Source organism: Sitophilus oryzae, unplaced genomic scaffold (assembly GCF_002938485.1).
Source record: "Sitophilus oryzae breed Bouriz unplaced genomic scaffold, Soryzae_2.0 scaffold_810_pilon_pilon, whole genome shotgun sequence".
NCBI lineage: Eukaryota > Metazoa > Arthropoda > Insecta > Coleoptera > Curculionidae > Sitophilus > Sitophilus oryzae.
Genome location: NW_022147429.1, coordinates 6,968,100 through 6,994,291, shown reverse-complemented (window position 1 = coordinate 6,994,291; position 26,192 = coordinate 6,968,100). Strand labels below are relative to the sequence as shown.

The 26,192-nt window shown below is 30.7% G+C and overlaps 1 protein-coding gene across 4 annotated transcripts in view; it reads left to right on the top strand.

The window, feature by feature from the left end:
• LOC115888961 (probable beta-hexosaminidase fdl) overlaps positions 1-26,192 on the top strand; it is a 172,353-nt gene that overhangs the window by 100,403 nt on the left and 45,758 nt on the right. For all 4 annotated transcript variants that reach the window (XM_030908850.1, XM_030908853.1, XM_030908854.1 and 1 more), the window contains exons 2-4: positions 10,218-10,372; positions 19,076-19,233; positions 21,621-21,957. In XM_030908850.1, coding sequence (XP_030764710.1) covers positions 10,218-10,372; positions 19,076-19,233; positions 21,621-21,957 — 650 coding nt within the window. The remainder of the gene's footprint in view (positions 1-10,217; positions 10,373-19,075; positions 19,234-21,620; positions 21,958-26,192) is intronic.

The window sequence follows — 26,192 nt, the reverse complement described above, 5'->3', positions numbered from 1 at the left end:
TTTGTTGCTTTAGAAACAATCTAAAATGTCAATATTCCATGGGTATATTGATAAATAAGTCTAAATTACAAGAAAATGCATTTTCTACGAAAACTTGAAGTGCTAGGTAAAATATGGTATAATACAGTTTGATATACAATTAAATTGTGCATCTGATTCTCCTAAATATACAGGGTTCCATTTAAATTAAACAAGTTATTGCCGTTTAAAGCTAGTAATTATTTAAAATAGTTTTTAGACACTCTGTATAAGGTAGTATTATTTTTATTATTGCAACACAATAACTGATCAATAAATAAACTTATAAATATTTAGTATTAAGAACTTTGATACCCTTGGGGAAACCAAGCCTTAAAATTTTTACTTCAATTTCACAAAATTGAAAATATATTAAAAACGGCATGGTTTAAGTATGATAAACCTTAATCGAATTTACCTCTCTTTTAATCGTAGAAACTAAAAATGTAAAAATATAGAGAGTGTTCCAGTTAAAAAAATTACAGTCATTACATACTTCTCTTGTACAAAACTTACAATTTGTAAAAATCTAATAGTTTAGCTACAATAATCCGTGTCGTATGTGGTGAACAACCCTGTATTATATTTATATCGCGTGATTAAGCGAACCCTAGAATTAATTAATAAACAAATAGATTTTTAACACCATTTACGATAGTCTAAATAATTATTTCTAATAAATATTCTTAGTTTAGTAAAACATTTAAAAAATATTTTTTCTTATTTTATAGACCCTAGAAAAATAGATCTTTAAAGTAAAGATGCCAGGGCATTTACTCTAAATCTAAACAACGTCTAGACGCTCAAATTTCAAACGATTAGTGTAACTGGATCTTTTAAAATCATTTCTTTTCTATTCGGAAATATTTATTTTTGTCTGTCAGTTAAAAGTTTGCAAAAAGCATACTTGAACAAAGTGGGGCAAAGGGGATAGGTATCTATGCACTATATACTTTTATTGATTTCACCAAAAGTGGAATACTTAAAAAATCTCTTTTTGTATTCTGCTTTGTTCTTTCTAGAGTATACCTACCTTATCTGCTATGATGAGGGCAGGAAAAAAGTTGCTTTTTGAGATTAAGAAGAATAAAGGAATTGAGTTAGTAAAGAATATTGAATTATATCTTCCAAAAAACGGCATAAAAGAATTATTATGGAATAATTCTACTTTCAAGTACACTCACCTGCACGAAAAATGGACACCTTAAAATTTGTATGTATTGTAAAGTTTTATACAGGGTGTCCCCTATATACAGGTTTCTTTTAAATTTAATCTAATACCTATGTTGCCATATTATCAAGAAATTATGTTTTTTAACTAAAAACTAAAAAAACTCCAAAAAAATTTTCAAAAAATTTCGAATTTTCAAATTTTTTTTTTCGCGAAAAAAACCTTATAGGCGTATTTCTGGGATTGAACTATACTACCAGTTAAAATACTTGCACTTATTTCTGGGACACCCTGTATATTGTGTTCTAGTGGACCGATTTTGATGATGATTTAAGCTATATAATTTGACTTTTTAGGATCTCTTTCTAAATTAAAAATGAACGTTGTTATCTGTCTATATGTGGGTAAACAAAATGTTGATATTTTGGTGAAAGTTCGGTCAAAGAATATTATAGTTTTAAGAACTCTCGTGTGGAAGCTTTAGTGATTTGTCATACGGTGGCGCTTTTGAACATAATCGAAGCCTGAAAATGCTAATATTTTAAATTTTGAGGACTACGCGCGGCGATATTTCGTACGGTGTTGCCAAACATATTTTATTTCTCGATATTTAAAGAAATATGTATTGATTATATATTTCGTATATTCGATAGTACATGAGGCATCCTAAGGCTATGAAAAAAAACGTAGCTATGAAAATAAAATTTTAGATTTTTAATTTTTTTGTATACCTTCTAATAAAAATTACTTCTATTCCAATAAAAAATTAACTAGTATGATTATGTGTTATCTGTGCTAGTATTAGGAAACTGGAGTAAATACGGAGAATATTAATTCGTTCTCTAAGATGAGCACTACTAAGTAATTTTTTAAAATCGACCCATAAAGGGGTGTAATTAGATAAAGGGATGTAATTATACAAAAAAAAATCTGTACCTACTAGGAGTATGAACTTTTGCACAGATGTGGCGCATTTGAACATTGATAAGCGATTTTTGGAAATGTATAGCCTAAGGGTAGTGAAACTGGGGGGTGAAATTTTGTACAAAAAGTGTTAGTTCTAGGAGTATGAAAATTTGTACCTGAGTTTCCTTAAGTGACGAAAGTGAGTACCTAGAAGCTAATTTTTGATATTCATCCCTTAGAAATAAGGGATGAAAATTTGTACAAAAGGTTAAAATCGGTTTTAGAAGTATGAATTTTGCAGACGTTCCTTATGTAACGTAATTTAGCATTAAGAAGCAATTTTTGGAAATTCGCCCTCTAAGGGTGTGAAATGAGGGGTTGAACGTTCTGGAACAATAAATTCTATTCAAGGAATATGAGAATTTGCACAGAGGTTCCTTATGTAGCGTAATTGAATAATTAGAGTGATTTTTGGAATTCATTCCTTAAGGGGGTGAAAATTTGTATAATTTTTTTATGTAAAATCCGTTCTAGGAGTAGGAGTATGAAATTCTGTTCAGAGGTCCCTTAAATGATGAAAGTGAGTACCTAGAAGCAAATTTTAGGCATGCATCCCCTGAAAAATAAGGGATGAAAATTTGTACAAAAATTTGTTAAAATCGGTTGTAGAAGTATGAATTTTGCAGACGTTCCTTATGTAACGTAATTTAGCACTAAGAAGCAATTTTTGGAAATTCGCCCTCTTAGGGTGTGAAATGAGGGGTTGAACGTTCTGGAACAATAAATTCTTTTCAAGGAATATGAGAATTTGCACAGAGGTTTATTATGTAGCGTAATTGAATAATTAGAGCGATTTTTGGAATTCATTCCTTAAGGGGATATAACTAAGGGTAAAAATTTGTATAATTTTTATGTAAAATCCGTTCTAGGACTAGGAGTATACAATTTTGTACAGAGGTCCCTTAAGTGATGAAAGTGAGTACCCAAAAGAACATTTTGGACATGCACCCCCTAAAAAATAAGCACTCCCTATAAAACAATTAAAATAAAAAATTTGTCTAAAAAATAAAAAAAAAGTTGGGATGGACCACTCTTATCACTTAGGGGTATAAAAAATAGATAACAACCTAGGAATAGGTTGTGACCAAACCAAACCAAGCCAAACCTACTGAATATACATATAAAATTTTATCAAAATCGGTTTAGCCATTTCGGAGATGGTAACAAAAAATTAAAAAAAACAACCCCTATTAAAAAATAGGGGATGATGGTGGAACGGTGAAAATTTAGGGTTATTTGTATTTATTATGCCAACTAAAAAAAATAAAAACATTTTTTCTTTTCAAAAAATAAAAAATGAGGGTGGGCTACCCTTACCACATAAGGGTATAAAAAATAGATAACAACCTATTCTTAGACGTACTGAATATGCATATAAAATTTTATCAAAATCGGTCAAAGCCGTTTCACGGATGGTAACAATAAATTAAAAAAACAACCCCTATTAAAAAATAGGGGGATGATGGTAGAACGGTGAAAATTTTGGGTTCTTTGTATTTTTTAATGCAAAATAAAAAAATAAAAATATATATTTTTTCAAAATATAAAAAAAATGGGAATGGGCTACCCTTATCACTTAAGGGTATAAAAAATAGATAACAAACTATTTTTCAGACCTACTCAATATACATAATAAAATTTCATCAAAATCAGCAAAACCGTTTCGGAAATGGTAACAAGAAACTTTAAAAAAAACAACCCCTATTAAAAAATAGGGGATGATGGTAGAACGGTGAAAATTTAATTTTTTTTGTATTTTTTAAGGCCAAATAAAAAAAATATTTTTTTTTCAAAAATAAAAAAAATGAGGGTGGGCTACCCTCTCGGCTACCCTTATCACTTAAGGGTATAAGAATAGATAACAACCTATTAGACGTACTGAATATACATATAAAATTTTATCAAAATCGGTCAATCGGAGATGGTAACAAAAAACTTAAAAAAAAACAACCCCTATTAAAAAATAGGGGATGATGGTAGAACGGTGAAAATTTAGGGTTGTATTTTTTAATGCCAAATAAAAAAAATTAAAATATTTTTTTTTTCAAAAAATAAAAATATGGGGGTGGGCTACTCTTACCACTTAAGGGTATAAAAAATAGATAACAAACTATTTTCAGACCTACTCAATATACATAATAAAATGTCATCAAAATCGGCTAAGCCGTTTCGGAGATGGTATCAAAAAAACAACCCCTATTAGAAAATAGGGGATGATGGTAGAACAGTGAAAATTTAGAGTTGTTTGTATTTTTTAAGGCCAAATAAAAAAAAATATTTTTTTTCCAAAAATAAAAAAATGAGGGTGGGCTACCCTTATCACTTCAGGGTATAAAAAATATATAACAACCTATTTTCAGACCTACTGAATATACTTATAAAATTTCATCAAAATCGGCCAAGCCGTTTCGGAGATGGTACTAAAAAAACAACCCCTATTTGAAAATAGGGGATGATGGTAGAACGGTGAAAATTTAGAGTTGTTTGTATTTTTTAAGGCCAAATAAAAAAAATATTTTTTTTTTCCAAAAATAAAAAAATGAGGGTGGGCTACCCTCTCGGCTACCCTTATCACTTAAGGGTATAAGAATAGATAACAACCTATTCTTAGACGTACTGAATATACATATAAAATTTTATCAAAATCGGTTAAGCCGTTTCGGAGATGGTAACAAAAAATCTTAAAAAACAACCCCTGTTAAAAAATAGGGGATGATGGCAGAACGGTGAAAATTTAGGGTTGTTTGTATTTTTTAATGACAAATAAAAAAAATTAAAATATTTTTTTTTCAAAAAATAAAAAAAAAATGGGGGTGGGCTACCCTTATCACTTAAGGGTATAAAAACAGATAACAACGTATTCTCAGACCTACTGAATATACATATAAAATTTCATCAAAATCGATCCAGCCGTTTCGGAGATGGTAACAAAAAATTAAAAAAAAAACATCCCCTATTAAAAAATAGGGGATGATGGTAGAAAGGCTGGTGAAAACTTAGGGTTGTTTGTATTTTTAATGCCAAATAAAAAAATAAAAATATTTTTTAAAATAAAAAAAAATGGGGGTGGGCTACCCTTATCACTTAAGGGTATAAAAAATATATAACAACCTGTTTTCAGACCTACTCAATATACTTATAAAATTTCATCAAAATCGGCTAAGCCGTTTCGGAGATGGCAACAAAAAAAAATAAAAAACAACCCCTATTAAAAATAGGGGATGATAGCAGAACGGTGAAAATTTAGGGTTGTTTGTATTTCTTAATGCCAAATAAAAAAATAAAAAACATTTTTTTCTTTTCAAAAACTAAAAAAAAATGAGGGTGGGTTACCCTCTCGGCTACCCTTATCAGTTAAGGGTATAAAAATAGATAACAACTTATTCTTAGACGTACTGAATATACATATAAAATTTTATCAAAATCGGTTAAGCCGTTTCGGAGATGGTAACAAAAAATTAAAAAAACAACCCCTATTAAAAAATAGGGGATGAAAGTAGAACGGTGAAAATTTAGTGTTGTTTGTATTTTTTAATGCCAAATAAAAAAAAATTAAAATATTGTTTTTTCACAAAATAAAAAAATGGGGGTGGACTACCCTTATCATTTAAGGGTATAAAAAATATATAACTACCTATTCTCAGACCTACTGAATATACATATAAAATTTCATCAAAATCGGTTAAGCCGTTTCGGAGGAGTACGGTAACCAAAACTGTAACACGGGAATTATATAAGATAATATATGTAAACTGGCGGAGTGCGGAGAACGGAAAGACTGATTATTGCAATAGATAAAATTTAAAACTATAATTTAAAACTATTCAAGAAAGTACACACAAAACAAGGCAACGCCGCGCGTCTATTCGTTCGATTCCGAGCAAAATAGCGAGGCTCCACGAAGTTGGGGCCTCGCTCGCCAAAGCGAGGCCCCATCGACAGGTCAGATTTTGATGCCAGACGAGACTTCTAGGGTATTAAGATATTCTTTGGTTCGGTGCAATACCTTATGGAGTTATCATCTAGGTATATCTTCCCTCCATAGTTTTTTGATTCATCTCAATAACTTTTTTTGGGGATATTCGCTTTTGAAGAAAACACTAACATTTTTTCGTATTTTTTACAATTAAAACCATGCCCTTGCTTTTAATCCTAGTCAACAGACCTATAAAATAGTGTTTATGATTTATGTAATGACACTGTCTTTGAAAAATAATATTATTATTCTCCGTTGGGTAGTTACTATAGCAGATATGGTTTTAAGTCCAAAAGTTGATCTCTGCCATAATCAATTAAAGCAGCAATAGCCGATACTTCAGAATTTAAAACCATCTCTACTAAAGTAACCGCCAATAAACAATAATATGACTTTTCAGTAACAGTGACATTACAAAAACAATAAACACTATTTTATAGGTATCTTGATGAAGACTCAAAATCAATGCTAAAATTGCTGTAAATCGTTACTGTCTTATTCAGAAGCGAATATCTCCAATAAAAATAAAGCTTTTCCGGTGAATCAAAAAACAAACTATTGAGAAAAGACGTACCTAGATGATAAAATGATTTTTGAAATGCCTGCTTTATTAACATATTCCAGAGGGTGTTTCAAACTATCACCAAAATATCAACATTTTGTGTTCCCTGGTATAATTGAGAGACGGAATCTTTCATTTTTAATTTAGAAAGAGATACTAGAAAGTCAAATAATTTAGCTACAAATTGCTGAAAAAATCATCAAAATCGGTCAACTAGAACACAATATATAAAACTTTAAAATATGTCAAAATTTTAAGGTTTGTTTTTCGTTCCAGTGAGTGTACATTGTTACACAATTAAATAATTATTTCAAAAATATAAGTATAGATATGACTTAATAATATCAATATAAATTTTAGTCTTTGTCTTATTATATTTTTAATAATAAATGCAGCTACAGTTCGTCTGCTGGATCTGTGTCTATGAAAGGAATGCGGACAAAAAACATTTAAATAAACAGCAATATATTTTATACGTCGACTTGACGAGTACGTCACCGCAAATCGCTCCGCCCACTCATTTTATTGGCTACTTGCAAATTTGTCGAATTTTTATTGATGGGACGCGTCGTCTAATTTTTTACGAAAAACATCGAGAGAATATCGTTTCCCCTCTCACGGATACCCCGTAGCCACAGAACGGACAGACGTACTGTACCTACCTTTAGACGATAAAGACCATATTCATAATTTTGTCGTATATGAGACACATTTTCTAATTACGGATTTTGTTAATTTGAATGAATATATAAAGGTTAAATTTGTTTATCAAAAATAATATTAATATTTTACATTTTTACCTGATTAACTTTTTGTTTTTATACGTCTAGAGGAATAGACAAATACACATTTATTTGCATAGCTAATATAGTCTAGACACAAATTACTTCAGTCATTAACGTAAGTTAATCCCAAGAATAATAATAACCCCTCCAAACTACCTTCTCCTTTGTGAATGCAAGAAGAAAGCAAAAATAAACAGTAATCACGTAAATATAAAGTTATTTAGCCCAAAAGGAATAAAAAGACGTAGAAGGGCGAACAATATACATTTGCTGTCCGGTTGATTGACTTATTTATGTCGGATTTTTCACGAAAACTGCCATTTAGAAAATTAGGCCAGACGTGAAACTCACCTATGTTTGCCGAACTTTTATTTGGAAACTTCTCTGACTAATGTTTTCTTTAGAGTTTTGACGTAATACCGTTTCCAACATCACATTGTGCGATAGTTTGAATTCATATCTCGGCTAATTTTAGAAAATTGTCTTGAAGTTTGCGTCTGACAGCAAATAGGAGAAATAATTTGATTACCTATATACACACGGAGTTAGGAGAAAATGCATAGACATATAACGTTAGACTAACTTAAACTCAAACTAAAAATAAATTAGACTAACTATACACTATTCCGTGGACATAGAACGCATTTTTGGATGCAACTGGACACAATTTACCTCTATACAAAAGTGCTTCGCTTGTCCGTCAGAGAAACAAAACACATTTTTTTCAGATATTTTAGTAACCGTTATTCCGATTTGAATGACATTTTAGGTGTCTATGTTTTACGAAGATCTTTAACATTTGGCTTTTAAGTCGGTCAGTTTTTTTGGAAAACTACCCCCACCGCTACATATATTTTAGTATAAATATTTTCTAACTCAACCGACTACCGATTTTTCTTTTATAAAATTTCTCTTTTAGTATTTACTTATTATTTTTTTGTCAGTGAAACGTGATAACCTGCTAACTCCATTTTTTACATTAATAAGTTTTTATACCATTAGAAAGAGAAAAAAATACTCTATAAGTAGGGAAAGCAAACACATTTTTTCCCATTAATTTTTTTTTATTTTAACTCAATAATATCTGCTAACTCCTAGTGATCTGAAATAGCCACCGAAATACTGCTATCTCCGTAATTTCCGTTACGATCACGCTAAAGCAAACACACAGATTCTTAGTCGCATGTTTTTTTTAGTACAGTACGTCGATCCAAGGTCGCACTAGGCCAAAGGGGCCCGGGTGGCAATGTAAGGAGTATTTTGGCGTATTTTTTCGCCTTACGGTTTGGTCAATTTTTCCCTATTATATACAGGGTGAGTCTTAAATAAGTGCAAATATTTTTAGGGTAGTATATTTCGACCCAAGAAACACGATTACGAGGTTTTTTGCGCGAAATTTTTTTTTTGAAAATTTGGAATTTTTTAAAAAAAATTTGGATTTTTTTTAATTTTTAGTTTAAAGACATACTTTGTTTGTAATATGGGTACATAGGTAGTAGATTAAATTTACAAGAAAGAAAATTCAATGAAATTTTAAAAGGGAAATAACTCGGTTGTTTTGGATTTATTTGAAAAAACGGTAAAGAGAAAATATTATGTTTCTTTTATTGAGATTTACCAGCCCTGAACATATTTGCACTTATTTAAGACTCACCCTGTATAGAAATCAGGGAACTACCCTAATGCAAGGTAAACCAATGCAATACAAATTCCATAATGCAATGCAAACGCAAATATTATTAAGAATAAATAATGAATAAATATCTATATAATATGGCCAATCCGACCCTGCGTCGATCCGTTCAGTAAATACGGGGTATCCGTAAAGGGTAAGGGGAACAACGAAATTCTCTATATACGAGCAATTCATCGGCGTGCTATAAATAGTTTAAATAACCATTACTTACTTGTACAAGAATTTCCATAATACCTAATCAGTTTTTTTTTCAACGTTTTTTCACGTAAATGAGACATAATTTTTATAAAAATTAAAAAAATAAGGAGAAAAGTAATAAAAATTAAATAAAATCACGCACTGTCTTCCAAGCTCGGTCTACTACCTTTGTATAAAAATTAGGATTGGTGATAATTTTATTGACATTATACCACTTTTAAAGTTACTTTTTATTAAATTCTGTATTAAATTCTGTGATTATTAGTATATGTATTAGAGCACCCTCTTACTTGTTACCACTTATGGCGTTATAAGATGTACATCAATAAATAAAGAACCCATAATAACGCTTATAATAATCTTCATAATGGCTTTTGCCAATATGTAAAAAGTAAAATAAGCTATAAAACAAATAAATCAATTAATCACTAAAATATTAGTTATTAAATTAAATATAAAACTTAAAACTCTTTAAAAATGGTATAATAAATATGTTGTTTGTCAATTTTAAATTAAGATTCATCTCATAGATCCATCACAATCTGGCAGCGCTGTCGCCATCGCTTGTCACTAAAAGTTAATCACGTGCATCGGAAATTGTTTTGCTATTACCATATTATATGCATAATTTTATGCACAAATTTTATTATACACAATTTAAAAAAGCTTACAACTTTATCATTACATTTTTTTACTAACCAACGACGATATTGCAATTCTTAGCACTAATGGGCCACCCTGTATAATGTAGATTATACATACGGCACATATAGTTTAAGAATGTTTAAAAATCCCCAGTGTTTAAAAATATCTTTGTTCTAACTTAAAGTTTTCTTTTTTTGCAGGGCTGCAAAATTATGAAGCAGGGAGAAGTGAGACGAGCATTGATGGTCGCAACTGTAATTTGCCTGTTTCTCTTCATTTATTTGTACTGGCAACAATCTTCTAGGCCATTACAGGCCCTCGTACTCACATACAAACACGTCTACACATCTAATAAGTAAGTATTACTTTCTGTCCATAATTCTATTTCATTTTATTTTTATCATAATGCATAATTATTATGAATCAAAACCACATAATATTTAGTATTACCCCAGACTATCCAAAATTATTTGCATAAAAATCTGCGTACATATTTAGGTACTCACTTATCTAAAGTTATGCAAAAAATTCGGATTCTATACCTTAAAACTTTGTTTAAAAACCATCGAGACTGGTGCTCCTACTGCTAACAAGTGTACGAGAATAAGCGCAGCAGGTAATACTCGAAGCAAAGATGACCAGCTGATACTCAAAAGGCTGTGGCTTTACACTAGATTTTTTTAATAAAATTTATTTAATATTAACCAAAAACCATAATCAAAAGACAAATAATTATGATCATAGAAAATTGTTTAGCAAACTATGTAATAGGAAGCAGGATGGAGTTATAAATTATGACGGTATTTGTTGATTTTATGAATTATAGGAGACTAATATTTTCAAATTTAATGACATACCATAAAGAGAAATTATAAAAAAAACTTATCGCGGGCTAGATTTGATGTATTTTTAAGTTTGAAGATTAAACAAATTGGGACGTTTGTGGTTTAAAATAAATATTTATACAGGGTGAGTCTTAAATAAGTGCAAATATTTCCAGGGCTGGTAGATTTCGATAAAAGAAACATATTTTCCCTTTACCATTTTTCAGATAAATCCAAAATAACCGAGTTATTTAAGTTTGGTATTTAAAAAAAAATGATTTTTTTTTTAATTTTGGGAGCCACCGAATTTGTTCTGTATTTTCAACCCTTTTATTGCCGTAACCATAGAGTAAAGTCGTAACTATGGTAATATCAGAGATTAAGAAATTATACCGTGAGAAAATTTGCGGTGAACAGGCAGTTCTAAAAAGTTTTCGAAAAATATACAGAGAAATTTAAAAGAAAATGCACGATTCTCAACTTCTTTTTTAGCGAAAAAACCTCATAGACGTGTTTCTGGGGTCGAAATATACCCTGAAAATATTTGCACTTATTTAAAACTCACCCTGTACTTACATCATGAGCTTTTTATATTATACATAGGTATATCTATTTTACTTTCGTGTTTGATGTGTGGAACAAGATCAGTCCTATATAAAACAAGCTTAAACTAAGTCTGAGAGAACTCTTAAGCGCATTAACTCGTAACATTTGATAAAGATCAAAATAAGCTTTTAGAAATCAGCGTCGCTAAAAAAGGTATCCTTTGATGGAAATTCTCTTGTGAACTCATTGACCATATAAAAATGGTTATTTTGCAATCGAAACTAGTGTACCAAAAATATAATAAATATTACACAGAGCTTCATTCTTATCTTAATTACAATATATTAAATGAATTTATTGTACCTAATTCCTGGTAAACTTATATAAGCAAAAAAAAATATTTTTTTTATTATACAAGGTGAGTAAGAGATGCAAATATTTTTAGGGCTGATAGATCTCAGTAAAAGAAACATTTTATCTTTACCGTTTTTCAAATAAGTCCAAAATAACCGAGTTATTCAACTCTGAAAATTTAAAAAAAAAATTATTTAAAAAAAATGAGAGTCTGTATTGGTATCTGTTTTAATGTCGTAACCATGGTAACATCACAGATTAAGAAATTACACCGTAGGAAAATTTGTGGTAAATAAACAGTTCCAAAAAGTTGTGTTCCTGGCGTCAAAATATACCGCCCCTGAAAATACTTGCACTTATTTAAGACTCTCCCTGTATAGCGGAAAAGTCTTAATAAATTAAATTTAGACATACGTATTAATTTTATCATGAATTTAAAGAAATAGAAATAATAGATGTTTTGCGCCCCCCAGTATTTTAAACAAAATTAATAACACTTACTAAATACTATAATTAATTATTCTATTAAACATGTTTATTTTTGAAAATATAACAAAATAGGTCTCATATAACGACAAATTAGGATAAACTATTTCTCATGATAAACTTATTATTAGATATTGTTTAATTTATTTCTACAATGTCCAGATTTTACAAAGTCCAGCTCATCGCAGATATCCTTAGACTTCAAACAATCATCTCCATTTCTCAAAATATGCTGCAGAGATTGAATAATGAATAACTAACCAGCATCTCAACGCCAGATAACTAGATGAATTAATTTGTATTTATTAGACATGGCATCTGTATAAGATTTATATCAAGTCCGATTTGCACATTTAGCATTGCAAACAAACTAGACCGCGTTGGATACTTCCATATCAGTTATCTGTCTTTCATTAAATTAGTTAGCTGATATAAGACATTCAGTAAAAATTACATCCAGGAACCTGAATCTGCCTGATAATATTTAATAAGGGAAAATATGAAAAAAATGCTACATGAAAAGAGTTGAAATAAAACTCTACCGGATATTTTTCAAATTTGGCTCGCTCTATATTCTTCTTAATTTTCAGATAAAAAAAAGAGATATGATGTGTTAGTATACCGGGTGCGTCTCAAAAGCAACTCGCCCCTATAACCTTATAATTTTTTATATTTTTTTCAGATAAAACAACAAGATTTGGTATATTAGTATATGACATAAATTAGGATTGATTGACGTATTCAGTTGTTTTTAGTTACTTCCTGTTTCACCGGAAATGACTACAACTTTTTATTATTAAATAGCACCTTCGGTATATTTTTACTTTATTCGATAGAATATGACGCTCTGAATAGAATGACAAGTTTTGACATTTTTGCTTAAAAACAAATCGTATTTTAAATATCAAGCTTCAATCAATAATTCATGGTTATGTTTTTAGTCGTATCTCAATTTTTTCAAATGGAACAAGAGTGGCTCATTAGCATATTTGGAAAAAGCATTTTTTACGAATAATTTGGTACCACACACTTGGTATTTCGAGTCAAATTTTCGTTATGAACCTCATGTTACAATTTCAAATAAACCATATGAGAAAATGTCAAAAGTTGACATATGATATATCATTGCTTTCAGAGGGTCATTTTCTATGAAATAAAGTAAAAAAAAGCGAGGGTACCATTTAAAAATCAAAAGTTGTAGTAATTTCCGGTGAAACAGGAAGTGACCAAAAACAATTGAATATGTCAGTCAATCTTAATTTATGTCAAATACCAAACATACCAAATCTCGTTTTTTTATCTGAAAAAATAAAAACGTTATAGGTGTAAGCCACTTTTGAGACACACCCGGTATAACATAAATGGGAATTCATTGGCGTAGTCAATTAGTTTATTTCACTTCCTGTTTCGCTGGAATTGACTGAACGTTTAATTTTCAAATGTATTGTCGGTTTTTACTTTAACTGGATATCGGCATTCTGAATAGAATGACATAATATTATGATATATAAACTTTCGACATTTTCGCTTAAAAAAGCATTTTAAATGTCAATTTAAATGTCGTAAATGCAACAACAGTTTGATCCTAAATACAATACTTTTTTTAAATATACTAATGAGACATATGATTAAAATTACGATTTGGGTATCTTTTAACCGACCAGGAAAAGACGCTAAAAACTTTAGATCAAATATATTTTCCCAAAGTGTCTTAATTAAAAGTTAATGGTTTTAACACAGCCATGACGCTCTAGATTGAAATTTAAAGTGCTATTTTGTTAATTGAGAATGTGAATATGAAAAATTGACATATGATATGTTATTCTATTCAAAACGTCATTTTCTATCAAATAAATTAAAAAATGCCTTGGGTACAACTTAAAAATCAAAAGTTGTAGTTGCAGCCAATCATTGCGATTTATGTCATCTAGCATACCAAATTTCGTTTTTTTATTTTAAAAAAGTAAAAAAGTTACAGGGGTGAGCCACTTTTGAAAAATACCTGGTATAATGGTGTAAGTATTTTTTTTTTAATAAATAAATAATATTATTATTGAAAACATTAAAGAATCTACACATGATTATGCAAAAAATTGTAGCAAACCATAGGTCTTAATTTTAACAGCAAATTTTTAAAAAATGTAATATTCAAATTACAAATCCATTTTTCAGGTATGATGAATTACAAACATGGATCAGTTTTGTCAACAATGGACTTTGAAATTTAATTATCCTTATGATTTAATTAAAATCCAATTTTATTCCCCTCCGCTCGCGATTATTGAATTTTTATTTTGTTTTAATTTTAAGTCAATATTTTTTATTTAACATTATTTTTTTATTTTTGTGTCGACCCTTGGTTTTTCTTTCTTTTTTCTATGTATAAAACATTTTGCATATCTAGAAAATAAATATTTCTCTAAAGAAATACAATCTTTTAATAATAAAAAAGTGTAGGTCTATTTTTTGTATTTTATCAGTTTATTTCTTAAGATGATTTATAGATGATATAGGTTTTTAAGTTGTTTCTATCTAAAAGAATTTAGAGAAAAAAAGGACAGAAAAAGAAGATGTCCAAGTTAAAATATACTCAAATAAAATTTATGTGCCGTAACTTTTATGTAGAAAAAAAAACGTTGAAAAAAGCGGAAGATTGTGGAGTGTTAATGGATTGTAATAAAGTGAACTTTTATCTTTGAATGGCGTGTCTTTGCTAAAGAATTTTCTGGAGACAGAAGCCTCTTGAACAATTTTTAAAAAATCGGGATATAATATAGCTGGTTACAAAGTCGTTTGTTAGTTTTTACAAAAGAATTAATTTGCATTAGTTAGAAAACACATACAATAAAAACAATGAAGATGCCTTGGAGTTGAGAATATTATTCTGACATTTGTTTGAAAGTATAGAACACAAAAACGGTTCACTAATAAAATAATGATTTTAGACCTAATCACTGCCTATTCTCTAGACAGACAGCCGCCTTATTATGATTTACATGGAACTTTGCGTACCTACCTAGATAATTTGTTTATCTTATGTCATGTAACAAGTCAGATTCTGAGCATTGAAGTTCCGTTTTTAAAAACTATCGAGAGAGGTACTCCGTTTTTATTTATAAGTATAGTTCATACCAATTAAACTTACAGTTACGTGATTAAGTTGGTTAGGCAACTTTTACATATTTTCTTTTAATCAAAATATTTTAGGAAGCAAAAATAAATTAATTATAAATATATAAACAGTTTATTATTTACATCAACAAAACTCACCTCCTTAACAAAACGGGGTCCGAATTCTGTACCTTAGACGCTCAGCGTATATGACGATAATTTTCGCTGAGCGCGCACTTAACTACCGATTTGGATATTCTCATCTGACGCGCTTGGCATCTTTACCGATTGCGCTAAGCGCTTTCGGTTGCCTTAAAGGATCGTTTTGCTTGTCGAACTGTCGGTGAAAATCGAAAAAATTGTGATTTTGTGCGTTATCCTTCTCTTTAATGAAAATTACTACTTTTTCTAAAAATTCTTCAATAAGTAATTGATAATTTACGACTTGGCAGCTATAAATATTGTTCAAAACATCGAAAATGCTGAGAAGCGTTTTCAGCATTTCCCTTGTATAATAAGAATAATGACATATCCATAGAAAAATAGGTTGACATAACTCAACAATAGGTTATGAAATTCACGTAACATTGACATTTTTCATTGTTTTATTCACATTTGACTATTTGATACCTGCGAAATTGCGATGGTGTCAATATGTGCTCAACGCGTATCCAGAAAACGATTCGCACGGCAACGAGAATACCAAAATCGACTGCTTGGCGTTTCGCTAATCGCATACTTTCGGTCACCGCTTTGAAAGCGTAACGTTTTTATGTCAAAGTTACAGAATTCGGGCCCAGGGACATAAAAGGTCATTACTACCGCTTTTCCGTTTTTTAAATATTATAATTAGTGATGGAATCACTCGAGCGAAATTTCGCTCGAGTACTCGATTATTAAAATAACCGACATCGCTCGATTATGAACGAGCGATGCAACTGACAAAGTACCAAGCGACGAAAGCAAGCGATCCTAGAATGAAATAAATTGAAATCCGATTTTAATGTGACATACTCGATAAAAAGCCGAGCGAATTTTCTACATACATTGCAGGTAGCAAATTTATACGACGCTGTATATATATATTTATTCGTTGCGTATCTGAGAGACAAAATTTTACGACCTACATCGACAATGCTTTGAAATAAACTAAATCAAGCGATCAAGCGAATCGCTCGTCGTCTGCTACTTGCCATTCATCACCGAAAGAATCTGTACCCTGCGCAAGCCACTTACTGCTTGGCGCTTGGCGTTAACGAGTACTTACAACAAGCGGCTTACGAAAAACCGTATTTTTTAATACGAGCGATATTTCGCTCGAGCGATCGCTCGGTTATTGCAATCGCTTGATACTCGAGTACTCGATTATTGAAATTAAACGGTTTTTCCCATCACAAATTATAATAAGGTTGCGAAGAGTTCATTGCAACGGCTATTAAACTATCCTGTACACTTTGCACTAAAATAAGTTCTAGAAAGAACAATGTTCAACTGCAAGGTCTTCTAGTAAAAATTTTGAAGCTTAAAGTAGCACAACACAATTTACTTAAACCAAAATCTCGTAATACAAAACTATAGTATCAAAATGAATGTCAGGAAATAAATAAATGTGGCAACTTGACATTTTTTACAACAGAGCTACTACCTGAATTTCCAGAGGGAGATTTAAATTCCAATGATATAGGTAGTGTATAGGTGTATTTAGTGTTGCACAAGAGTCTTGAAAAAGTCTTGCAAGACCAAAACTCTTGCAAGAAATTCATACCAAGACTTTCAAAATTTCTTGTCTTGAAAGACAAGATTAAAGTCTTATTATATATATATATAATAGATTTATCTGAATATATAGATTAAATGCAATAAATTTCAAGAGTCTTGCAAGATTTCTGGAATTCAAGATTTCGTGAAAGTTAAAAATGATACATTTTTTAAGTGATAATTAGGTCGCCTAAACTTAGCCTTTAATTATGTTACCTAACTTCACTGATATAAAAATTATAATTATGACAATGTTCTATAAACGCACATTAAAATTGCGTTGTGATTATGACGATGATTAAGACTGTGATTATGATTACCACTTATACAAATGTTGTATAAACCCGGCATTAATATTGACCAGTGTTCATTTTTTTTCTATCACAGCCAGTGTTTTAGAGTTGAGAATGAAATGAAATAAAATCGAGGCAACAAACCGTATATTGGTAATTGGTATTATTTTAGTTAACGCAGAAGTTTAGATACGAAATAATAACCCATAAATCGAACTTAACCTTACTTATTCTTATTCAGCTTTTATTTGGTAATGGTTCCTGTTTTGTCAAACAGGCTAGTTGACGTAGTTCGTTTGCGGTCCGTTAAGATTTTTTTTTGCTAAAATTAGCATCGTTGTTGTTCATTTTTCCGTATTACATTTTCTATACGACGCTTTCTATGAAATAAAATATAGAAATATTATTACCTTTTTGTTAGAATGTAAAATTTTTCAAGACAAGAAATTTCAAGAGTCTTGCAAGACAAGACAAGACTTTGCAATTCAAGAAATCTGCAAGACAAGACTTTGAAAATTTCTTGTCTTGAATTTCAAAACAAGACAAGAAATTGATTTTCAAGACAAGAATTCTTGTCAAAATATACATATAAAGTTTGTGAATGCAAATAATAATACATCGCTATTAGTAGATATTGAATGTTTTTTTTTGTTAAATTAGATCGATTTTTAAACCCCAAAACTTAAAATATATTTTACATTTTACCCATTATCTTATGTACCTATTCATTATTTGTATATTGTAAAACATTTTCAGCATTTGTATGTTCATAGTTTATTTGCCAAAGTATTTATTACTATAAATAGGTATATATATATATATATATATATATATATATATATATAATATATATATATATATATATATATATATATATATATATATATATATATATATATATATATATATATATATATATATATATATATATATATATATATATATATATATATATATATATATATATATATATATATATATATATATATATATATATATATATATAATATATATATATATATATATATATATATATATATATATATATATATATATATATATATATATATATATATATTTCATGTAAAATATATCATTTTTAAAATACAAACCAAAAATACGAGGAATAATTATGTTTTCCATGTATTCTATAACATATTTATTAATCCGTAATATCTCACTAGCGTGACGTCATAAAGCTCGCTCCGATGCTGTTCTATTAGAGACGGCATTGGTCTGATATTTAAAAATGTCAAAAGCTGATGACATTTTACTTTTGACAATTATAACATTTCGTGTTGATTTTTGCAAGTATAGGAAGAACTGTCACTTGTTTTATTATTTTCCTTTTCTATTTCACAAAAGTAAAAAGAGTTACCTATCTGATTCGTTCAGGCACTCAATTTAAAGAATATAAGTAAATTTTTTGATAGAGGGATTTTATATTTGGATTTTTAATTTTCCATGTTGGTAAAAAATAACGGTCAAAATTCAAAGTTATTCACACACACATTTTATAGACTATATTATATTTATTTGTAATAATGTAATACAATGTGTTCATGCTTAATATAATATAGAATTATTGTTTTCAAGTACATACTAACAAAAACTAAATAAAACAATAATGCGTTACGCTATAAATATAAAAGTGCGTGTCAATTAAAACAAAATATTTTGTTACAGAAAAATACACCCGAGGCAGTGGACATGGCTATGCGTAAATCAACGATGCGAACGCCACCACATCACAGAAAATGTCAAAATCGAATCCTTATCAACTTGCAGCATGCTCTGTGGTTCTACGCAACTTTGGCCACAACCCACTGGCCCTGTGACACTGGGTAAATGCCGTGTAATCGAAAAAAACGGCGTCAAAAACGGCTGGGGAAAGACAATCGATGATAATTTTGGCGAGGTCAATCTCTAGACGGCAGTTACTAAAAACTGACATAAAACTTGTTGTAGAACAAATTATCAAAAAAGAATAGAACGTTTCCAGACACATAAATATATGTCCAATTTTTTTTCGAATTTTAAACCTATATATATTTTACCACTATTTTAAAATCGTTTTTACTCGATATAAGTAAGTGACAGTAAGTGGCAGTACGTGTCATTAACAAATAAAGAAGAGTACGGGCTAAATAATGACGCTAGGTCTTGATTTCGTCAAAATTATCATCGATTGTCATTCCATAGCCATCTTTGACGCATTTTTTAGGGTTCCGTAGCCAAAGGGTAAAAACGGGAACCCTATTACTAAGACTTCGCTGTCTGTCCGTCCGTCCGTCCGTTTGTAACAAAGGTCTATCTTATGAACCGTTATAGCTAGAGAGTTGAAATTTTCACAGATAATGTATCTATGTTGCTGCTATAAGAACAAATACTAAAAACAGAATTAAATAAATGTTTATAAATAAAAAAGTACTTTCACTAAACATTATCTTTTAAGTAAGAATTTTACATAGAATCTTTCAAGTCTTCGGTGGCCGCGTGGTTAAAGCGTTAGGACTTTACGCTGCTATGACTTTGGAGCCGTAGTAAATCAGGTTCGAATCCTAGTCAAGGCGACTTTTCTTAATCGTTTTTTTTTTAATTTCTACATATTTTTATATATTTTTACATATTTATTTTTACTTCCTACATATTTATTATTGATTAATACAATTTTTAGTAATGTGTTTCTTCATTTTTTTTTAAATTACTTATACGCGCATTCAAAATTTCAGCTAAATCGGAAAAAAAGTTTATAATAATATAGTGTCTAATGTTGTATAGATAATGAATGGTACCAAACCAAACCAAACCTTCGTGCGCGAGTCCGACTTGACCAATTTTTTTTTATTATGTTATGGATGGGGAATGAAATTTTTAATTTTTCTCTAATATACCGGGAAATTCAAACTTATGTTAATATGGACAAAAAATTACCGTATGATCGAAAAAAACGGCGTCCAGTGGTCTGTGAAATGACGATCGATGACATTTCCCATATAAATTTACATATAAAATGACAGCGATCTTAATTTCATAGCCATCGTTTATTTTCGATTATACGGTATTATTATAATAGTTATACGGGGTGAGTCTTAAATAAGTACAGCAAATATTTTTAGGGATAATATATTTCGACCCCAGAAACACGATTATCGAGTTTTCGCAGAAAAAAAATTGAAAATTTGGATTTTTTGCAATTTTTTTTTTTTAGTTTTTGGTTGAAAAACATAATTTCTTGATAATATGGCAACATAGATAGTAAATTAAATTTACAAGAAAGAAAACCTAGAAAATATCCAGTTGCTCTCAAAATTCGAGCAAAAAATCATTTTTTTTTAATTTTTGGTTATTACAGTAAAGAGAAAAACGGTAAAGAGAAAATATCTTTCTTTTGTCGAGATCTACCAGCCCTGAAAATATTTGCGCTTATTGAAGACTCACCCTGTATATTAGTATTAAATCAATTCATTTTCAATCGCAATCATATTTTCTGCTGTTGATCGATGTTGTTCATCATATATATATTTCTAAGTTGTATTTGAAAACATAATATTTTATCACTTTTATTTTTAAACAGCCACTTTTAGTGGATTTGTCAATGCAGCAAAAAATCGCTAAAAACGCAAGAAGTTGACAGGGGGAAAAGGATAGGTTTATACCTTAACTTTGCTTTTGAAAGAAATAACCGAAAAATGCAAGTAATACTCATATTACTTGCATTTTTCGGTTATTTCTTACAAAAAAATTGAAAGAAACAAACTTATCTGCGACTATATTAATTGTACAAAATTTCCTGTATACAAAAGTGCTTTGTTTGTGCGTTAGAGGGCATGAAATTAAAAAAAAAAATTTTTTAGGATTTTAAAATGACCTAGAAAAAATATGTAATATATCTAGTTGACGTAAAGTGGAATGTCACTATCACAAATGATCTTTGACAATAAACTTATTAATTTTCAACTAATTATCGTTTGAGTTCATTAAATTTTCATTCCCTCTAACGATCAAATTGAGCACTTGCAAATAGCACTTGTATATAGAGGTATATTTTGTCCAATTAACTTATTTTGATTTCGAAAATAATATGTAGTAGATTTAGGTCCACGGAATATTGAGACACCCTATATATAAAGCTTACTTCTGTCAGTACTGCTTCTACAAGCTTAATAATTTTTATCTTTCTCTATTTGTCAGAAACGAACTCTAAATCTGAATTCCTTTTGTCTTTTAGGTAGCAAGGCCATAATTTTCAATCACCAGCAGTTCAGCCTGCAGGTTTTGGCCAGTGGACCGGCTAAGGCTCTCGTCAAAGAAGCCTTTTCTGCGTTTAACGACAGCGTACTTAGTTTAGTTCGTAACAACAATTACCTTAAAGAAAAGACTGATTTTGATAGGTTTATAGTTCGCGTAACGGTAGTGCGTGGCGATGTGATAAGATTGAAATTGAGGACGGACGAAAGTTATAGTTTAACGTTAAAACCGCGAGACAGTGAAATAGTTGCGAATATTACGGCCAAAACTTATTTTGGAGCTCGACATGGGTTGGAAACCTTAAGCCAGTTGATATGGTAAGTATATTTTAGTTTTCTATAGTATACATGAAAGTATAGGCTTGGTGCATTCTCCGCCGGTGCTGCCACCGCCCGAGTAATAAATCTATAATAATGTCGTAAATAACGAACACATACAAATACACGGGTTTAAATGGCGAGTAAACGAAAAAATTAGTATATAATAATTATTCTAAAAATGTTAGAAAGTATAATTTGTGGAAATTCTAAACAGAAAAATAAAAAGGGAAATATTTTGATATCTTCAGAAGGTTTAACTTGCATTATAATTTATTATTCCAGTTAAAAAATTTTTAGATGAGTTCAACTACGGTAGCGAGCATAGTTTTATCACCGGTTTTGCTAGTGGGTCATAATTGGAGCTATTTCGGCTATAACGACATTTTTTAAAGGTACATAATTATAATTTTAGAAGATGTTCATAAAACATTTAATCACTAGTTGACTAAAAAAGTCATAGTATGAGAGGATGAAATATAATTTGCAATATTAACAGTATACTTACTCATAGTATATGTCTATTTAATCTTTTGATGATGACAAAGTGCTCATTACCACTTTGTTTACTCACTTGTTTCGTCGAACTGCTTGAATCCATTTTTGCTATTGACTATTGATCAAATCGGTGTAAGAAATTATGAAGCTATAAACTGTTGTTTCGGGAGAGTTGAATATCCGGGAAAGTTGAGTTATTGAATGTTATTGCACCCTACAACGCCCTAATTACGCTCTCCTTTACTCGTTAACATTTTTTTGGGCAGTTTTATTAACATTTGAAATTGTCACAACACAACACAACAAGACGCCTAGTTCGACGCCTAGTTCGAATTCTTTTTCATTTATTTTTTACTACCCGAAACAGCGTTACATCACACAAATCTCGTACCTAAGTGTTTTATAATCTCAATAACTGCACTAGCAAAAAACTAAAATTTTTAAATATTACGACAAAACCCCGATTTCAATATTATTTTAATGTGATCGACGTGACGGCGGCGCGGCGTGAACTATTTATTGATAATTTCTGATTTCTGCCGCAGAGTGCGCTGCGGTCGGAATTTGTTGAAATCAACTGAAATGCACCAATCCTATACCTAAACCCGATGAGATCGTCCGTCTAGTGTCTATATTTCTCAATTTAAAGAGTGAGGAACGAACCTCCTATTCTCCGGTCAGCAGACACACTTCACTAGCGTCCACGTCCTACTAGTCTACTCAGGCACCCAATTTGTTGTCCCTTAATTTTATGATTTTCCATTGTTAGCTAAACTAAAGACGTTTATTTTTACGGTTTATTCAAAGTTGGATTGTTATTTGGTTTATTTTGTTAGAACGATTTGCGTCTAGCCAGACCGTGCAACTTTACAATCCACAGTTCCGCATGCTCAGAAACCATACTCGGTCGGATATTTCGTGTGCAATCTAAACAAAAAAACTTACTCCAGAGACTAACCAACGCAATCAAAACACGCCTACAGAGTATCTTGATTGCTATTACCGACAGCTGCAAAAAAAAATTAAAAAATTAAAAGAGCTATAAAAAAATAAAAAGATTTTATATTCGTGGTATTTAAACCTCGGACCCCTCGATCCAGAAGCGGCCGCCTCGCCCACCCACGGAGCCACAGGCTGCTTTCATAACCGCAGTTAGTAGTAGTAGTACCTTTCGTAACCAGGCTATGGCTAAGCATTACTTTGTTCTGCTGTTCCACCGAAGACAAATACGCATGCGGAACTGCGAGTTGTAAAGTAGCACGGTCCGGCTAGACGCAAATCGTTCTAACAAAATAAACCCATAATTCAACTTTCGAATAAACCGTAAAAATAAACGTCTTTAGTTTAGCTAACAATTGAAAATCATGAAATTAAGGAACAACAAAGGGCAACATTGTTGGGTGCCTGAGTGGGCTAGTGTGACGTAGACGCTATTCACACTTTCCACTGATCCACAGTCACCACTTGTTAAATGTAATAGGTAAACAGGGTGTCAAAAAAAATAGTGTATCTAACTTCAGTGGGTGCTTCTACAGATAAAAATAAAACAAAAGTTCCTATGAACATACGCCTTAAAATGCTTCCCGAAGAAATTACAGCCCTCAAAAGGTTAATTAAAAATAATATATTTTGTTTATTTTTAAGAACATTGGTAAACCGTTTTTCTTGAAATGTGATACTCTTACACAGATTTTTAATGCCAAAGCGAATGGCGATAATGTAAAATTTTGTAAGAGCCCTGAAAGTGGTGGTACTTCTGTTATCCTTATAGATACAGTAATTTCAATAATTGAAAATTAAAGCTAGGACTTTTTATGTAAAAAAGGTGTTCTTCGTTTAGTTCGAAACAGTGAACAGTTTTCAAGATATTTGCGTTTAAGGCCCTAAGAGCTAGCAACGTTTTCGAGAAAGTATTTTAAGAAAGCTGGCTCTTTGATATATATTTTACTATGCTCTCTGGAACAGCATGCGGCCCATCTGGCTGCCGATACCCGTTGCGTTTACTATTGCGCATCGGAAGAAGATCCTATATTTTTTTTATTTAGTCCATTAAATTCTAGTATTCAATATAAATCGACAAGTCTCCATAGCGCAGCGCGTAGAGTTTCCGACTACGAACCGAGGATTCAGAGTTCGAGACAGGGTCAGGGCAAAAACTTTTTTATTTTATTTTCTTTTATATTCTGATAGTAAAGTATTAAATATTTGTTTTTTTTTTAAACGTGGAGTTTATTAAATAGCATAAGTTCGAAAATATAAGAACTGTCTGTAAATATTTATAATTGAGCATTTTTTGGGGTTGGGTTGGTAACAAAAAAACATTTTATTCAGGGTGTGTCTATGTATCAGTGGACAATACACTCTTTTTTATTTTAAATGCAATACCTTTTATATTATTTATTGCTCAAAAAGCTATATTTCGTTTATAACGCTTTCATTTTGTTTTGTTCCACATTTGACTGACTGTAACTTTTTTATTTTTGGAGATTCAGAAATCTGAAGATTCAGAATTTCGGAACATTCGTCGAAAAATCGAATTATAGGGTTATTAATAAAGCATAGATGAATGTAATAAAGTTTTATTACTTATGAGCAAAAATGTCAGAAGATGTCAAATGCCACAGGTATTGATAGGATAGGTAAAATGTATTTAATAAATTTTTAACTGGACCCCTTACCTACCTATTACTACTACTATTGCCATTACTCGCTGACGAGTATTTGACACGCATCGGAAGATACAAGTCGTTTTCTTTCATGAGCTTTTCTGTAACTGAAAAGCCGCCGACACGTGATGTTATCTCTCTTCCGCATTCGGGACATTCAAAAATCTCATTGCTGTGTAGCCTCTTTACTTTTTGGTTCTCGCTGTTAACTGAGTTTATAATTCTTCTCCATTGCCTTCTATTGTGCGCTGCTTCTTCCCACTGATTCTGCATACTTGTTCCCTTTAAGTTTTCGTGGAAAATATCCTTGTATAAGTATCCACCTGATTTCCTCTTACCGTAAAGAAGAAATTTTAGTAGGCGGATTTCTTGCATACGTGACCAACCCATCTTAAGCGGGATTTAGTAATCGTGACTTCAGCGCTCTCTCAGCTAGATTTTTCAAGGACCGATACGATTAAGACATGATAGACCATTTGATTATTAAGAGTTGTCTAGGTGTCTCTGTTGCAACTTGTTTAATGCGTTCGTGTGCCGGCGGTACGGCACCCAGGTTTCGCTTCCATATAACATGGTGGGGATTATTATTGCTCGGTACACTGTAAGTTTCGTTTATTTGCTCAAGTCATGATTATAGAAAACCCTGTCTTTTAATTTCCAGCCTGCTCTTGAGGCGCTGCTAATTCTGTGCTGAATTTCAGAGTCAGTATTGGCCTTTTCCGGAATCAACCTGCGGAGATAATTGAATTCCGCTACATTTTCCAATAGTCCGATTTTTATTTTACTGAAACGATTGATGAAAGTTTGGGTACTTTCTTTTTTTTAAACTAATAATCTAATAATATTTTTTTCTTCAAGAAACATACGATAAAACAGTTTCTGTCGAATCATTGGCACAAAAACATTTCAAATTTATTATATCAGACTAATAACTATCCTATATACCGGGTGTTGCATCGTCGGACGGGACATAGGAAATCCCATGTAAATTTTAATGGGGTCAATTATTGGCTTCCCTAATTATTTTAGAGAATAATTCTATTTAAGTTTATTGAAGAGCACTAAAACCCA